This window comes from Neopsephotus bourkii, unplaced genomic scaffold (assembly GCF_033783945.1).
Source record: "Neopsephotus bourkii isolate Nb327-2 ecotype Australia unplaced genomic scaffold, CSIRO-AGI_Nbou_v1 NB_678, whole genome shotgun sequence".
Lineage (NCBI taxonomy): Eukaryota > Metazoa > Chordata > Aves > Psittaciformes > Psittacidae > Neopsephotus > Neopsephotus bourkii.
The window spans coordinates 2,064,185-2,079,997 of NW_026901177.1; the positions used below are offsets into that span (position 1 = coordinate 2,064,185).

General features: G+C 37.4%; 1 protein-coding gene across 10 annotated transcripts in view; it reads right to left on the reverse strand.

Moving 5' to 3' along the window:
- PIK3CA (phosphatidylinositol-4,5-bisphosphate 3-kinase catalytic subunit alpha) overlaps positions 1-15,813 on the reverse strand; it is a 42,041-nt gene that overhangs the window by 17,548 nt on the left and 8,680 nt on the right. For 3 of the 10 annotated variants that reach the window (XM_061353540.1, XM_061353538.1, XM_061353530.1), the window contains exons 1-7: positions 13,730-13,805; positions 12,731-12,886; positions 7,035-7,448; positions 5,299-5,508; positions 4,300-4,550; positions 2,455-2,700; positions 1,503-1,588 (exon numbers count right to left, since the gene is read on the reverse strand). In XM_061353540.1, coding sequence (XP_061209524.1) covers positions 1,503-1,588; positions 2,455-2,700; positions 4,300-4,550; positions 5,299-5,508; positions 7,035-7,386 — 1,145 coding nt within the window. In that variant the 5' untranslated portion in view covers positions 7,387-7,448; positions 12,731-12,886; positions 13,730-13,805. Of the gene's footprint in view, positions 1-1,502; positions 1,589-2,454; positions 2,701-4,299; positions 4,551-5,298; positions 5,509-7,034; positions 7,449-8,996; positions 9,628-12,730; positions 12,887-13,729; positions 13,806-14,925; positions 15,276-15,568; positions 15,670-15,813 lie in introns of those variants that run through there. The other 7 variants (XM_061353533.1, XM_061353531.1, XM_061353534.1 and 4 more) reach the window with 7 other exon arrangements.

Sequence of the window (15,813 nt, forward strand, 5' to 3'; positions counted from 1 at the left end):
AACTACTGGAAAATAAAAGGGTAACTGCAAGGTGGGAATATAACAGAAATATGACACAAATCCAAACCAGTATTCCTAATACAAATATTATTCTATTTATCATAGTAATAAGAGCACAGATTTGTTCTTCAGGAATATGTATTTTGCTTTTGTTAACTTCTCTAAGTAGACTTCCCACTTGGTGGAACCATGCTTTTGAAGAGGAACTTCTGAGTAGTTTCTTTTCCTAAACCAATTGCCATGGTGAATTTTCTCAGTTGGAAAAGGCAGCAGATTCCAAGGACAGCATTAATTTTTCAATGTCTCTGTAGCTACTAAAAGCAGAGTTTTATAAAGAAATAACTGTCCAAACCCTGCTCTAAGAATTAAGAAATTAGCAGATAAATCTTAATTCACTTTTCTTATCTGTTCATTTCATAACACAGATTTGTGTGACTAAACCCATGTTTTCAAGCCATACCCATCATCACCTTTCCAAGATTTTGTGTGTAAACCAGTCAAAATATCAGTTCAAGTATAGCTATATTTGGGGCAACCCAGAAGGAGAGCTATTTTTCAACAACTATATGTATTAGTAAGCCCTCTATACGGCCTAACCATATTTATAGAAAAGAGACAAAAATAAGTTTCAAAATGTATTCATAAAGACATGAAGTCAGAAAGAAAATGCAAATCAATAATTACTTCTGAACACATACTTTGCCTCTAATCCTAGCAGATGCTGAAATTTCACACCTCCTCAGTCAAAGTTACAGGAACATCTTTTAGATACTTGTTCTGAATATATCCTAAAAGTGCATATAAGCTTCTTTAGTTCACGTGCACTTTTAAATTCATGCATGTTATTTTTCCAGATAATATTGATGGTAGGTCAAATATCCCGAAAATAGTCAGCCCAGATCTGGAAATCACTTCCATGTTAACAAATGATACCCACCTCTCCACACTCGGTGGTTCTGTTTTAGAACACACCATGCAACCTCACTGAAACAGATCTGTAGGTTACATGACATCACATTGCCCCATGCTCAAAGTAAAATCTGAACCTGCAACTGGAACACCTGCTGTTGATTCACAGTGAAAAAGAGAGCTCAGCTACCCAGAGCTATGCTGATTTCACAGTGCTAATAAGTAGTTCCTTCTCCTATGGGGAACGCCTGTCTTCACTAACGAAGATTCGGGAAGACCTTTACCCAGGCATTCTGAACACCAAGTCATCAATAAGTAATTATATTGGAGTTTCAGTGGCAACTGTAAATTCACATGTAAAACAGATAGTATAGTTTCTTTACTGAACAGATGTGAGATAAAATACTTGTGTTTTAATTAAATTACTTCTGTTTATAAATATAGGGATATGTATAATTTTTTTTATAAAGCTTAAGGTAAGGAATTCCCAGAAAGGAGCACTACTTAAATAACAGCTAAGGCAAGCCTTTACTCCTTCAGTTATGATGCCCTGGAAGTCAGGTTTTCAGCAGTCACTCAATTATTTAGTTTACCTGGGATTAGAACAAGGTACCCTTTGCGTATTCACATTGTCACACAGAGGTTCCCCTCCATGGTAGATACCTGTTCTTACATAGATCTGAAAAGCAAATGTTGATATTAGTACTGCCTTTGAAATTTTACTATAATTTTTTTTCAATCCTATCAACATAACTACAATTATAACATATGATCCTTTCATTTTCATCACTTAAAAAGAAACAAAAAAAGAAATCTGAGAACCTAACAGCTCCATCACTCCCCAACCCCAATTATTTCATGCTCTGTAAGGTGGGAAGCACAGTATATAAACATACCTTTCTAGAAAAAAATGCTTTGGTCTTTTCCCTTTTCAATTGCAAAACTAGTTCTTTAAAAATGCAGTAATAACCTTGAAATGAACACTAAAAAAAACCCTTGAAATCATTCTCAATTCCTCCCCTGTCAAGGTATAGTTAAAGACTGAAGAAATTACGAGAGAGCATGCCAGGCTTGCAGTTCAATAGGACTGAACCCTATCTGCCTTGTCTTTTTGATCTCTCCACACCTCCCTTTCCAAAAACAAAGACGGCAGCACACTATCCAGCATCCTCTCATCAGAAGTACTGTTAATTACCGTAATACATTCTTAAACATAATATAACTATTATTTAGAATAGAGATAACATAGGGTTTGTTTTTCTATTACATACGTAGCTGAAGTGAACTATGCAAACTAAGTCCTGCTCCTATCGGGCAGGATATTTATCTAAGTACTACAACTCACTTCTGAAGTAGTATACAAAAGGTGTCAGATGCTAAAATACGGCCGTACTTCTATTTTCTTTAATGGAGCTGAGTACTTACATAACAGAGCAGTCTAATTTTCTAAAATGTTAAATAACACTAGTTTTCCAATGTAAACAGATAATAGAAAACTGAGGAAAGAAACTGAGTTGCCAAAAACCTGCACAGCATTTGCCTTACCTTGTCTATGTCTCTAATGTTCACATTTACATAGGTTGCACAGAGGATTCTTATTCTGAGAGCACTGTTTATAGTCCAGAGGGATTTGGCTGTAGCTTCTCCATTCATGTAGGGTGTAGCTGTAGAGATACGCCTGGAATAAGATGGCATTGTAAAGGTGTCCAGTGGCAGCTGGGTATATAGGCTTTCCTTAGCCATCAGCATCAGATTGGGCATGCGACCAAGCATTATACAGCTTCTTATATACTGCAAGAAAACCAAACCAAAATTCATTATGTTTTCAAAGTTCATACTCTTGATCATCTATACTTAAAAATATTCAGGAAAATATAAAAGTAAAAGCATATTTAAAGAGCTTATCATTGTCCCTGTATGTACAACCTTTACTGTGTTTAAAGTTTTAACATCCAACAGCTTAAAAACATAGGGTAAGATTGCACAGCAGCACTTCGTACAGATTTTGAGATATGAATAGCATCTACAAAGTGGAAGGTTGAATTGGAAGAGCTAGAGAACAGAGCTGACAACACGATGAGAGGTTTCTTGTAGAGCTCCTTAGCTCCATCACAGTGTAGCACAAATCAGACTGCTTCCAGATTAGAGCTTGAGCTGTTTTTCAATACCAAGGTGTTGTACTAACCTGGTGTGCAGAGCTAGCCATAGGCAGAAAGCCCAAGGCAAATGGCAGACAGTCATTTTTGGTTCAGTTGTGCTTATTATCTTATGCTCAGCACTGATGCTGACTCCAGCTGTAAGGCTGTATGGTGTCCATTCAGGATTGAGTGCTGAGAGCATTTAGTCTAGCAACAGTACCATAAAATACAATGCCTTCAGACAGGCCCAGCCCTGGAGCATAATTAGCAAGCTCTTTTGGAGCACAGTAAAGGCACACCAGATACATCTGAAGAAACCATACTAGATCAAATAGGTCTGGTGTTTGATCTTTAGATGTCTGTGCAGTATTTTTCTGTATGCCTGCACTTGTTCCCCAGCTCCCAAAGAACAGAGCTGCTTTTCCCATTAATCAGGATTCCCTATCCCCCTTCTTTCCCCCATTGCTCTGGAAAGCAGACTGTCAACCATTTTAGATAAAGGAATGGAAGCTGTTTATTACAACAATACATTCCTGAAAGAGGAAGCAGCAGCAGTCTGTCAGGAAATCTACAGGGGAACATTGTCTGCTCCAGAGAGGGGACTGCTCAGATGCTCTTCTGTCAGCAGTTCTGCCTCACACTCACAGCACTAACAAAACCCAGAAAATGAAGGACAGTCAGCCACAAGGAAGACTTAAGAATAGTTTGCACAGTGCTGGAAGTTTATCACTCCTTTAATAAGATGTAAGAAAAAGGGGAAAAAAAAATTACAAGTAAAAGGCAAACAAGTAGTTTAGATTTTTTTCCACCCCTAAAGGGGGAAGGAAGAAGATTCATAGTAGCAATGGTTGTCTCAATTTAACACCTGACTGAATTGCCTTTTGTGTTATATCAGCCCATTCAAGCGTAAGTCATCTCTTACCACCAGAAACCTAGGATATTTCTGAGAGTACCTACCACTGTTTTGCCATCAGTGTTAGGAGTAAACTACGCCATTCAAGGACAAAAGACTAGTGATAAAAATTCTAGTTTAAATTACCTCTTCTCCCCCTCTCTCTTTTGAAGCACATACAGCAACAAATATGCACACTACTCACATGCATTAGCCAGTTACAAGAGCATACACTTTAATTTATTATGTTTTGTATTAATGTGATGAAAGAGAAAGCCAGTCATCAAACTGATCACTTTTCTCCACCACAGATTTGGATTACGTTAGCATAGTTCAAAATAAATCCATCATGTTACTCACCTTATACTGGCTCAGTGGATATTTTTCTAGCAAGTATTCATCACAGCCACACACTTTTAGAATGTATTTGCCTTGGTACTCCAAGACACAAAGTTTCAGTTGTTCTGATGACAGCAACATACTTCGCGTTTTCTTCCTAATTGCTTCAGCAATAACTTGCTCAGGCACACAGTCATGATTGATTTTTAAGGTGTATTTCTGCTTATCATTGTTTGGTGAGACTATTACCCATATCACCACTATAATTTGCCCTAGGATAAATGTAAAATAATGTCAGGCCTATAATTTTCAGTGTAGTTTCAAACAAAACAAACCAAACAACCCCAAACCCACAAAATAATCTTAAAAACCCAAACCAAACAATCTCTCACCCCTCCCCAACACAGAGAATTGCTTGCAATATTAAAGATGTGAACAGGATTCATAGCACAAACTGACAGAGGGTTTCTAATATGCAAGGAACTACACTCAGTTCATTTTTGACTCTACTGTAAATTCAAACTTTTACTCCTTGAGGTTAAGTATACCTTAATTAACCAAATACACTTGACTAAATCTTCAAGAAAACAGCAGTAACTTTCATATTTGAGGACTGCAAGATAACTTAGTGATTTAGCATCATTTAATTCCAGATTTCTGAATGTCATAGAAAAAAAAAAAAGCAAAGCCAACAAGCTTTCTGTCCATTACAAAGAAAAAATCACCTCTATTTACCCATGGCATGCGGGCTGGAACTAGGTGATCTTTAAGGTCCCTTCCAAATCAAACTATTCTATGATTCTATGAAGTTTTGTCATAATAGCAAAAATGCAATTTTAAATGTTGCCTCCCTTTTGAAACTACACTGTATCAAGAAAGTTACTCTGAATAACTTAAGGTGTAAGACTGGTGAAGTCTATATAAAAGTGATTTACTGAAGTTACCTAGGTAACCAGCTGTACTCTTACTTCAATCACTGAAAATAACCCATTATGTTTCTACTGTAAATATTTATCTTACCTTTATCTAGTTTATTGTATATATGTTTGGGTAGTTCAGGTGAAGACTCTACATTTGGAGGACAGACATATAATGCTCTACTATGCGGTGCATTGGCATCTCGAAGATCCACTGCTTCCTTACAAACGTTAAGAATATTTCTTCTGAAGTCTTGTACTTCTGGATCCTTAACCATGTCAAATTCACAGACAGGCATTCCAATAGCAAAACCTACAGCATTGAAGCAGCATGAGGAAATAATGGGAACTGATAATTAAAGCTAAAGATTCTTTCCATCAGTGACACAAAAAGCATGCTTTAAGCAAAACATAACCTAAAATATTTGTGTTAACTATTGGCTTCTACTTTTACACATAATTGTTTCCTGTCATTAAAGGAAAATAAAAGGTTCTACAGTTAGTGCACTTAGTCACAAAGGGTTAGAAAACAGGTGTACATTCACACTGAAGGAAGATCCTTAAATCAGCACTCTCACAGCTAACACTCCTGGAGGAAAAGAATCACTAATAAATTTCCTCTGAAGTCAGCCTGAAGTTTCTTAAGTGGACAAGAGAGGTCCAGTTTTTCTTCCTAAAATCCTAGAAGGATTACTGGTAGCTATTAGGACCATAATCAACTTTGCTTACAACTGAATGACAGCTATTCAGTTTATTTTAATGAGCTACACTGTTTTAAAAAATGTGACAAGCACTCCAAGGGACACTGAACTTAAGCTCTTTGGCACAGATTCATGCAGTAGGAGCACATTTCTCTCAGGTCCTCAGTCTCAGATGTAATTCCATTTACTTTAATAAGATTACTTGCATAAATAATTATTTATGCATGAATGTTCAAATGGAAACTTTCAACTGTCCTGTTGCATGGTTAGCTAACCAGTGTTCTCCTTAAGTCCTGAACAGGTTAAGCTTTCCAAAACAGAAGTAGTTTACATACAATGAATTCATACCAATTAAATAATTTAACAATTAGAAGCACCCCAGAACAAGTATTCCCAGTTGACAAGTCTTTACCATTGCCATATACATCTGTTAGCGACTAAATGTGTGGGGGTATGTTTGTCCTGCCCAAGTTTAGATACTTAACCTAGCTCAAACACATGCTAGCCTCCCTCTGCTTTCTCAGTGGATATGGAAAATCCTAAGTTACTCCAGAGATGACTCAATGACTCAAAGTATGACAATTTTCCTCCATTCTGCCCTCCAACTTCAGGTGTTTTTGTTTATTTCCCCTCCCCATGTTAGAAGGCAGGAGGGAGAAACACCACATTTCTGAAACTTTACTTCCTAAGCAAGATAGAGCAGTATTAAGCATGTGCTACTGCAAATCTAGCTTTATATTTGTAGTTAAACCAAAATTTACAGCTCTGTAAACTTCAAAACAAATTGAAGATGGACTTCCCAAATGACAAAACAAGCTTTGCTCTGCAGTAATACAAAACCCTGCTAATAAGAGACAAGCAAGAAATGTCCCCTAACCCAGATACAATTACAAAAAATACAAAGCAATGACACTACATGTGAATGAAACAGAACAGTAAAAATTAGCTTAATTCACAGTTTATGAATGTCAGCTTTACTATGATCAGCACCCTTGGAAATCTGATGCAACAACTGACAGCTACGAAATGCAAATTGACAGACACAAGTGACAAACACAGCCCATTTCAACTCTTCATTTTGTATGTTGAAGAGGAAAAGCCAGTTAAACAGATTAGCTATGTTTAAAGATAGTCTCACCTATTTCTCTATTGAGAATCTTTTCTTCTCTGTTACCTACTGGTTCAATAACCTTTAGAAAAGGCTGAAACAGTCGCAGGTCACAAAGTCTCCGTGTTTCATCAAAAAATTCTTCTCTTTCTGCTTCTTGTGTAACACTTACAAAAATATAAGATGATTCATCTTGAAGGAGCTGATAGAGGGGGTATTTTCTTGCTTCCTTAAAGAGTTCGTGTTTAATAGTTAGTAAGGTGGCCTCACGGAGGCATTCTAGAGTCACTATCATTCCATTTGGGAGAAGACACTCCACAAGGATCCGCGGTGGCATCAAGTGGATGCCCCATAGTTCACCAGATGATGGTCGTGGAGGCATTTTGAAGTCTCTAGATAACTTCGTATGGGAAGTTTTTCAAGCAGTGATTCATAGGCATAAACCTAAGTAAAAATAATATTTAAATATTAAAATTTAAAATATTAACATCACAAGGCATTTCAGATAATATTATTCAAACACCACTTATAATTGTAGACGAATATTCATAGCTATATTTTACATTCATAAGGAAGAGTACTTGATAAAACTGATTTCTAAGGAACGTATATTTGATGTAAATATCTACTCAAATAAAAGAGTTAACAGCAGGATCACATTAGTTTGTAAAAAAAAAAAAAGCCAATATTCATATGGTCTCAAAAAAGATTTTTTTTAAACTGAATTTTATAATTTGTAAGTAGAACGCTTACATAGCATGGAGGATGAAAATGTCAAATATTCACATTATTATTACAGCAAATTTTAAGCAGAACTCAAACTAAATTCTTCACATTTTTATTTTGGAATGATGAGTATAAACTACTTACACCAGCAAAAAAACCATTTTTCCATGAATGAGACAGAAGAACTGAACTCCATTAACACTTTTTGGTTGAACTTGTTTTATTTAGGATCAATTCCCTGTTCTAGTTCCCTTTGGCAGCCACATGAATGTCTTTATGAAGCCAAAGGAAATGAGTGGAACACGTGGCTGACCTTCTAGCAGTGCTGCCTTATGCCAGCCTAGAGCAGGTACAAGAAAACTGTATCTGGACAGAGCAGAGAGGTCTTATAGACCAGCAGCCAAGAGCAGATGCCAAACAAAGAGCAGAACAACTAGGCAGGAACACAGTGATACTGCATCAGTAAACTCTCCTAATCACTATGTATTCTTCATTTCCTTAACCAGAGACAATATGTATGTATTTGTGAAAGAAATCCATCAGGAATTCCTGAGTTTGATCATGAAGTTTTCACACACAAACTGTGGCATCCTGTGACAAAAGTGACTAACATTCCATGTTACAATGTATTTGCTTTTCATTGTTTTGAAGCCTGTTACTTTCACCTGATATCCAAAATACCTTGTAAAGAAACCAAGCTCCTTATCTTTGCATCCATTGCTCTTAATCTTATTGCAATCCATTAAGTCTTCCCCACTACCTCTTTTCCACAATAGTCCCAGATTATTTAGCCCTCCTCTGCCCAAAAGTCATTTTATATTTTTGTTAATCTTTGTTACCTTCTTTGTACCTCTTCCATATTTACCATGCCCTTTTTTGCAATGCAGATTGGGAACAACCATATCTCCATGCCACATTCAAGGTACAAACTGAGCACACATTTACGCAGTGTCATATTTTTTGTCACTTTCCAAATAAGCAGTTGCTGCTCAGTGACATTTCTGCTGAACTGCATACCATATATTTAAGCTCCCATTGCAGAATAAGTTACCACAAAGTTACCATTATACATTAAGCAAATCTCAAACAGTGCATTACTTACACTTAGACAATAATTTCATTAACTTTAGCATGTACATTATGAGAGGATAATAACAACAGACCTGTAAAGAACAGTCCTTTATCCATTATGCCTCCTCCATTAAGCAAGTGTCCCGAAAACACAGGGCTATACCAGACTATTATACTAAAGCCATTCTTAGTCACCTTTTCAATCAAGAACCCTCTTAGGACTTCTGCTCTGCCTTATTTCTTTTTGTAGTAAAAGAAATGAGGAAAAAATCCAAATCCAAAGCTTCACATCTTTTCTGTTTCATCAACTTTCTGTAAACCCTCACTGCGGAAAGACAATGAATGCTGTTTGCCCTTTGCTGAACAATTTTTAAAAACATATAATGTATATATAAATAAAATTATAAATGTCTAAACATTGTCTATATGTAAAAAAAAAAAAAAAAATTATCCTCATTTCTGCACTTCTATGCCTTTGTGCTTATTTTCTGAATTTTCTTCCAAGTACATCCAGTACATGATTTTGCCCCATTTTGGTTCTTGAAAAACCCCAAACATTAGAATGAAAGTGTCTACTGCTTCTTAAGCAACTCTGAATAGCAACAGGTTTGTCTTTATTAAACCCCCTTTATAGTTGGATTTGGGGCTTTTAAAAACATCAACAAGAGTACTGAAGTGCCACTGCAAGTTTAGAAAAGTGCTGTTCCACCAACACTTCATGCATATTTACAAGGTCTTTGCAACTGACTTTTTTAACAAGAGCTTAAAGAAGCTATTTAATATTCCTCATTATTCTAATAGTTCTAGTGAGCGGAAACTGAAATCTCCAAGCTGAAACTGAAAGTTCCAAGCACACTCACGGTGCATGTAAAGAGAAAAAATTAGAAAGCTTATCAATTACAAAACTCTTCAAATGAACCCAAATAACATCATTTAGAGTAACTTAGGAGAATTCTGAATTACCAATAACTATCCTCAGTTTACAGACAGAAAGAAATACACAGAGGATTAAATCACATCTTTTTGATCAGGCAAAGCATGAACACAACTCCCTCTTAATTCTGCTGAATCACATGCTTATTTCTATTTCTTAATTACAAGCATTGGCAGAAACACATTACTGTTAAGACATATACCAGCATAAAACCCCCAAAACAACAAAACAAGACCATACAGTTATAAGAACTTTTCTGTCTAGACATACAAACAATGATAATATAGATGGACCACAATCAAATTAAATAGTCACAACACAGACTAGTTTATACCAGCAGTCTTTTAAGTTCGGTTCTACAATCCTGTTGAGGCTCCTCTGAACTGACAGTTTTAAGAACCCATCTTCTCCCTGCCCAAGGCATGCATTCTCATTCTTCATCATGCTGGCATTGGAGCCAGCTTGTTAGAGGGTCCAATGGATTAAAGTGGCAGAAAACTACTCCTCCCTTCTGGACTAGCTTCTGCTGTTTTAGCTGCCTTAGTGAGATCACCATGGAGTCAGATGAATGCCACAGTCTGCACAGGAGAGTGAGCATGACTGCAGTAGTCCTGAGCTAGTTCAGCTTTAGCAATGGTAGTCTGAGCCACTGCAAGTTTTTCCTCCATTCCCACGAATAATTGCGAACAAAAAAAACCAGAGGCAGGACTAGGTGACACACACGTGTATTAAATCCTTTTAGGCAAGTATCTTTTCAAAATAAATGTCAACCTTGGCTTTTTAAGTATTTCAAACATTAAATGACAACTCAATACCATTCACTTAAAGACTTGTAAACGGTCCAAAACCTACAATCTTTTTAGAGCAACTGCAACAAAACAGTAGCTCTTGTTTTGAACTGGGGTACAGACATGCCGGAATGGTGTATATAGTCATTCTGTGTGCACATTCATTTTACTTGCACATGTAAGCACGCCTCCAGGGTTTGGATTTGGAAAGCAAAAATGTAAACAGAAACTGCTCTGAAGTATAGTTGGCAGCTTGTGTTTCTGTGTACACTTTCAAATCTGGAAGGCTGCCTGGAATAAACAGAATCAATTATGTTCTTCGACAGTAAAAGGACTGTAAGAGAATTCAAGAGAAATGTTATTTAAATCCCACTAAGAGTACATCCAAACACTTCAAATGAATACTACACCACACCTACAATCCCATACCTTCCAAAACCACCTTAAACTGTTTTCCTCTGCCAAAAGCTTTGGGATACCTGGATTTGTACAAAGCATTTGACACTGCCCCATGCAACATCCACGTTTCTAAATTGGTGAGACATGGTTGCACTCAAAGAGCTGCGATCAACGGCTTGATGTCCAGGTGGAGATCAGTGCCAACTGCATGCCTCAGGGGTTGGTATTGGGACCAGCACTGTTTGACATCTTTGTCAGCAATGCAGAGACTGGGATTGAGTGTACCTTCACAGGTTTGCCAGTGACACCAAGCGGTGTGTTTACTTGGGGGTGCTGGTTAACAAGAAGTTCAACATGACTTGGCAATGTGCGCTCGCAGCCCAGAAAGCCAACCCTATGCTGGGCTGCATCAAAAGGAGCATAGCCAGCAGATCAAAGGAGGGGATTCTCTTCCTTTACTCCACTCATGATATCCCAACTGGATCACTGCATCCAGCTCTAAAGCTGCCACCACGAAGGACATGGACCTATTTAAGCAAGTACAGAAGAGGCCACAAAGGCGACCAGAGGGCTGGAGCACCTCTCCCAAGGTGACAGGCTGCAGAAGTTGGGTTTGTTCAGCCTGCAGAAGAGAAGGCTCTGGGAGGCCTTAGAGCAGCCTTCCAATACCTAAAGGGGGCCAACAAGAAAGCTGGGAGAGGGACCTTTTACAAGAGTATGTAGGGATAGAACAAAGGGGAATCAATTTACACTAAAAGAGGGAAGATCTATACTAGGTATTAGGCAGAAATTCTTTGCTGGGAGTGGTGAGACCTGGAACAGGTTGCCCAGAGAAGCTGTGGCTGCCCCATCCCTGGCAGTGTTCAAAGCCAGGCTGGATGGGGCTTTGAACAATCTGGTCTAGTGGGAAGCATCCCTGCCCACAGAAGAGGGGATTGGAACGAGGTGATCTTTGGGTTCCAACCCAAAACATACTATGATTCTGTTGATATCACAAGATGATCAGAAAGGCCAAACTCAAAAAACCTCACTGGTTAAATCCACATTCTTTTCAGCCTTCCTGATCCATTCAGCACATTCTCCATCACTAACATATTATATATTAAAACCACAGTTAACTGATACAGCTTTTTACCCTGTTTTGTCAATTACCTCTGAGCATGTTCGCCAAAGAGAGGAACTCCATCTAGCATTATAAAGCTTATAAAGCAGGTAAACACCCATAGTGAAAGTCTGTGGGCCAGTCCAGAGGGAAAAAAATTTATCCAATTTATGAGACATTGTTACAGTTGTCTGTCATAAGCACAAGCACCTACGGTTACTGGGCAGGCTCTGCAAAAAGCAAATTCCTCCATCTGTAATGTGCCAACTAGCAAGAAATCTAGCAAGCACAGAAGGACGCAAGAAGCAGAAGTGTACTGTGCTGTAATGCTGTGTTACATGTATAAAGTGTGGCATTGCTTATGTAAAGAGGTAAGCATTTCAGTGACTGATAGCTGAATAATTTTGCATTGCTATAAACATCAGCTAGTGTTTCAAAATCAATTCAAAATGATAGACTAAACACTCAGTTTTATCAGTCCGTATCTGAAACTGAATTAGTCATTCAGTAAACTATAACAGTTTAACTGAAGTCTATTACTTTCTCCAGTCACAGCACAAATACCATTACATTGCTTTTATAGGCAGGATGTAGCAATGTTTTATAATTTGCTGTATCTTTGGTACCAAAGAGCTGGTCATGAGGATTTTTGTCTAGATTTGATTTCTTTTCCATGTAGAAGTTTACTCTAGACTCTTAGCATTACCTTAAGAAAATGCCTTCTACTCAATAAACAATCCAGCTGTGTTTATGGATTTTAATTTACTGAGCACTCGTGTAGGTTATCTATGCTCTATCAAACCAACAGTATCAGGCACAGGTATATCCCCAAATAAGCTTTTTTTAAACTTCTGTGCAACTCCTGAAACAAAAGGGAGAGGGAGGAGATAAAAAGATTCTTGGGACAAGAGTAACACTTCAGAATGAAAGATACACTGAAACTTTTCTAAAGAGCAAAATGTTTTATTCTCATCTTCAGACATACCATGCACTCCAAAACTTGCCACAAAGAAAACTGGACAGAACTGCCTAATTTTGCTGCTGTCCAAACCTGCTGTGTGGTGACAGTAAGACTGCCCCGGACTAGATATTTTCAGTACTGCCCTTTTGTTCTTCCTGATTGCCAAGCTGGCAATTTGCCAAAACACAGGAAGTGGATACAAAGAGGTCTGAAATTGTCCTCTATGAAAACATTACTACACACAGATTTAAAAAGCAGAAATACTGCTTTGTTTAGAACAGAAACAGGAGACTCTTGTACTGCAGTTTTGTCATCTTATTTCTTATGTGTTACTGTCATTTCACAGAAAAGGCTCAGATACATGGAATTGCTTATCTGACCACAAACAGCAGCTCAACCAAAACAAACAGAAGGACTTACCACTGTCAAAAACACATCTTAATAGCATTTAGCTTCCTTCTGAAACAGGCAAGTATTCCAAACACAATCTATTTTATTTGTAGTTACCTACTTCTTCCCCCCCTGCAAAACAGTGCTGAGTAGCTTTGTCTTCTACACAGAGCAAAAAACCAACAACATTACTGGTAGCATCCATAGAATTCTAGTACACCAAAAATTTAAAATTATTCTTCCCTGTGAATATTAAACCTCAGTGGAAAGCAGTGAAAAGAAATTTCAGTTTTATTAGACATGGGAACATGAGTTAGCTATGTTTCAATGCTGTTTTCTTTGAAGTTATCTTACAAGCAGACTTTTTTGTTTGTTTCAAAATATAATATTCTTGGATTCTGGTTGTAGTGACTTTCAGACAATCATGAATAAAATTAATGGTGTGGTCATCCTGAAAAGAAAAAAAAAATGCACTATATATATATACATAAAAAACCTCTTGGGCAATTCTATGTTACTTATTGCTGAAAAGAACACAGAATCAAACAGCTAAACCAAAACCAAGTTGAACAAACTAAAAAGATTTACTATTGCTGGATTTTTTTATTCGTTTATTTTTTTTATCCAAGAAAACCAAAAGACCTTTGTAAATTCCTGTTTCCAAATCCCCTTGCTTGCCCTCCCCCATCCATGCAGGCATAATGTTTATAGCTTCACTCACTATCTGGGAACCATGAAAACAGGATCACGAGAAAGAAACATTTGCAAGTTGCTGGTGACCTCTACAACTCCCACTGTGATGGTGCTTTTTCCCCAGGGATCTCATGACATATCAAGAGCAGAATGCCTGTCCTAGAACATTTTCTTCGACTTAAAGGCGGATTTTTTTTCCCCTTTGTTAACAAAGGAAACCCTGGAATTAAATCTTCCCTTTAGTTCTAAAACATTCCATAATTCTATTTCTAGCTTCATCTTACATAGGATTTTATTATTTCTAAAAGACTAGTAGTCATGAAGCACAACAAAATTACAAACCCAACATATTTTCTCTTTACACTTCACGTATCTGCTTACTCATTATTTCAACGATTAGCTTGGTTTGCTGTGTAGCAGGATGAAAATTACTCTCCTGCCTGGCTCTTGCTGGAGCTGCTCCTCCACAGCTAAGTGTGCACTCTGAAACATACTGCACAGAACTCAGAATTCTTTCAAGCTCTTGGAAACCTTTAAAGTTTAGCAAAATTCAGAATAATATTTCATACCAATAGAAGGTTTTCCTCTGATTACATACTCTATTTTATATGGATGATAAGCATTTTTTATGTGAACATAAGAAAGAATGTGAAGTAAAAAAAAAAAAACACACCACAAACCATATTTGCTCCTTGCTACAAATACTAAGAGCTTGTGTCAATTTTCACATGAAAATAGTCTGCTTTTGGAAATTAGTGTAAGATTATATATTAAAAAAAAATTACCATAGAATGTTATTCATGAAATTAGATTAGATAGGTAACAAATGCTGACTATATATAAAAATAAATTTCCACCTTAAATAATGTTGTTTTCTTTCCTTGTTTCTTCCCATCCTGCCATCTCCCTGGGATATTTGGAACACAGACAGTAAACAGGATCTTTAAAAACAGGAAGGGCTGGCACACAGACAAGGAGCCTGAGCAGAATGAATCCAGGTGTTCCGCACTCTGGTCTAGTCTGAATCTTCATCTAACATGAGCAGTTGTGTAGCAGATCTTTAATTCAGACAGATATTGGACCTTTCCTGGTGCTGATCTCCCCCAGGCATGTCACCTTGGCTTTCAGAAGTAACTCTCTGCTGCAGCAAGATCAATCTTCAGTTCTACTGAAAAAGAGCAGAGATTTCCTCTCCTACTGTCCATACCTAGAAGGGCAGGGAAAGAACTGCAATGAAACACAGGAGGCACTGCAGTCCTCACACTTCTATGCTTGCCTCTCTACCACAACAAACAGTAACAAGAGGGTTCAATCTACAGCATAAACTTGACCAGCTCCTCTGGATGGAAGGCACACAGAGAAATGTGTTCATTAAGAAAATATGGCTGAGATTAGGCCCACTTCTGTTTACTAATTTATATCCATCTTTACTTAAAAGACCCACTCCTGCCAGCCCTTCCCTTTTTTTTGAAACAGGTAAGACATCAAACTCTGACTTACAGCATACTGTGTACTTCCCACAGAACATTTCTTAGGATGGAGTCTGACAGCAACTTTAAATTGAAACAAAAGGTTTCTTCGGTACCAAATTACTTCAGATCCTGAAAGCAGTTAGTGTGTGTAAAAACAAAAGAAGTTTGAGCGGCAGTGGATAGCAGTATTTTTACAGTTTTGCAGATTTTCAATATTAAGTATAAAACAGTGAACTGAAAGACAGAGTTTCTATTCCATAGTTTCAATATGAA